We start from the raw sequence: 1667 nt of genomic DNA on the forward strand, positions 1-1667 counted from the left end.
GGGGGTGGGAAAAGGGAACAGGATTAAGGAGAAAGGGAACAAGGGGATGGGAAAAGGGAACAAGGGGAAGGAAAACGGGAACAAGGGGAAGGGAAAAGGGAACAAGGGGAAGGGAAAAGGGGGACAAAATATTAAGGAAAACGGGAACAAGGGGAAGGGAAAAGGGAACGAGGGGAAGGGAAAATGGAACAAGGGGAAGGGAGAAGGGAATAGGATTAAGGAAAAAGGGAACAAGGGGAAGGGAAAAGGGAACAAGAGGAAGGGAAAAGGGAAGATATTATTAAGGGAAAAGGGGAGGAAATTAGGGAAAAAGGAGGAGATATTAAGGAAAAAGGGGAAGAGATGAAGGAAAAAGGGAAGAAAGTGAAGGGAAAAGGGAACAAGGGAAGGGAAAAGGGAAAAAGAAGGGAAAAGGGAAAAAGAAGGGAAAAGGGAACAAGGGGAAGGAAAAAGGGAACAGGGTTAAGGAAAAAGGGAACAAGGGGAAGGGAAAAGGGAACGAGGGGATGGGAAAAGGGAACGAGGGGAAGGAAAAGGGGGAGAGAAAAGGGAAAAAGAAGGGAAAAGGGAACAAGGGGAAGGAAAAAGGGAACAAGGGGAAGGAAAAAGGGAACAAGGGGAAGGAAAAAGGGAACAAGGGAAGGGAAAAGGGAACAGGATGAAGGAAAAAGGGAACAAGGGGAAGGAAAACAGGACCAAGGTGAACTTTGAGTGGGAGCAGAGCAGCCCAAAAGTCCAGGAACGGGAACGCTCGAGCCCCACCCGGTGGGATTTGGGAGGAGAACAGGGATCCAACCGGGATATTCGAGCACCCGGATCATGGATCCCTCCGGAAGTTCTATTCCCAGCGGGAATCCCGCCACATTCCCAAGGCTCACCTGGGTGGGAGGGACGGGAGAAGGTTGGTGGGAGCCGGAGGAGGATTTTTCCAGGGCGTTCAGGCGGCTCTCCAGCTTGAAGATGGCCATTTGCAGGTCGGAAACCACTGGGAAAAAGAGGGAAAAACCGGGAATAACCACTTAATTTTCCAGGATCCGGGCGAGATTCCAAGCCTGGATGAGGATTTTCCCACTCACCGCTGCGGAGGTTTTGGTTTTCCACCTCCAGGTGGGAAATCCGGGCCAGGAGCTCGGTCTGGTCGCCGGCGGCTCCGGAGCTCTGGAAGGAGGAAAAGTGGGAAGAGGCAGAGTCATTCCCGAAAATTCCACGCGGCAAAGCCCAGGGGGAAGGAGGGAATTGAAGAGGTTGAGCTAAAAACGTGGATATTTTCCCAGGGAATTGAAGAGTTTGAGCTAAAAACGTGGATATTTTATCCAGGGAATTGAGCTAAAAACATGAATATTTTCCCAGGGAATTGAGCTAAAAACGTGGATATTTTCCCAGGGAATTGAAGGGCTTGAGCTAAAAACGTGGATATTTTCCTAAAAACGTGGATATTTTCCCAGGGAATTGAAGAGCTTGAACTAAAAACGTGGATATTTTCCTAAAAACGTGGATATTTTCCCAGGGAATTGAGCTAAAAACGTGGATATTTTCCCAGGGAATTGAAGGGTTTGAACAAAAAACGTTGATATTTTCCCAGGGAATTGAAGAGGTTGAGCTAAAAACGTGGATATTTTCCTAAAAACGTGGATATTTTCCTAAAAACGTGGATATTTTCCCAGGGA

The 1667-nt window shown here is 48.1% G+C and overlaps 1 protein-coding gene across 1 annotated transcript in view; it reads right to left on the reverse strand.

Moving 5' to 3' along the window:
* Positions 1-1667, reverse strand: part of LOC113981229 — a 12999-nt gene that overhangs the window by 2671 nt on the left and 8661 nt on the right. Inside the window, exons 3-4 of the mRNA XM_027708514.1 lie at positions 1077-1158; positions 879-985 (exon numbers count right to left, since the gene is read on the reverse strand). Coding sequence (XP_027564315.1) covers positions 879-985; positions 1077-1158 — 189 coding nt within the window. The remainder of the gene's footprint in view (positions 1-878; positions 986-1076; positions 1159-1667) is intronic.

Source organism: Neopelma chrysocephalum, unplaced genomic scaffold, assembly GCF_003984885.1.
Source record: "Neopelma chrysocephalum unplaced genomic scaffold, ASM398488v2 Primary Assembly neopelma1_96289, whole genome shotgun sequence".
Lineage (NCBI taxonomy): Eukaryota > Metazoa > Chordata > Aves > Passeriformes > Pipridae > Neopelma > Neopelma chrysocephalum.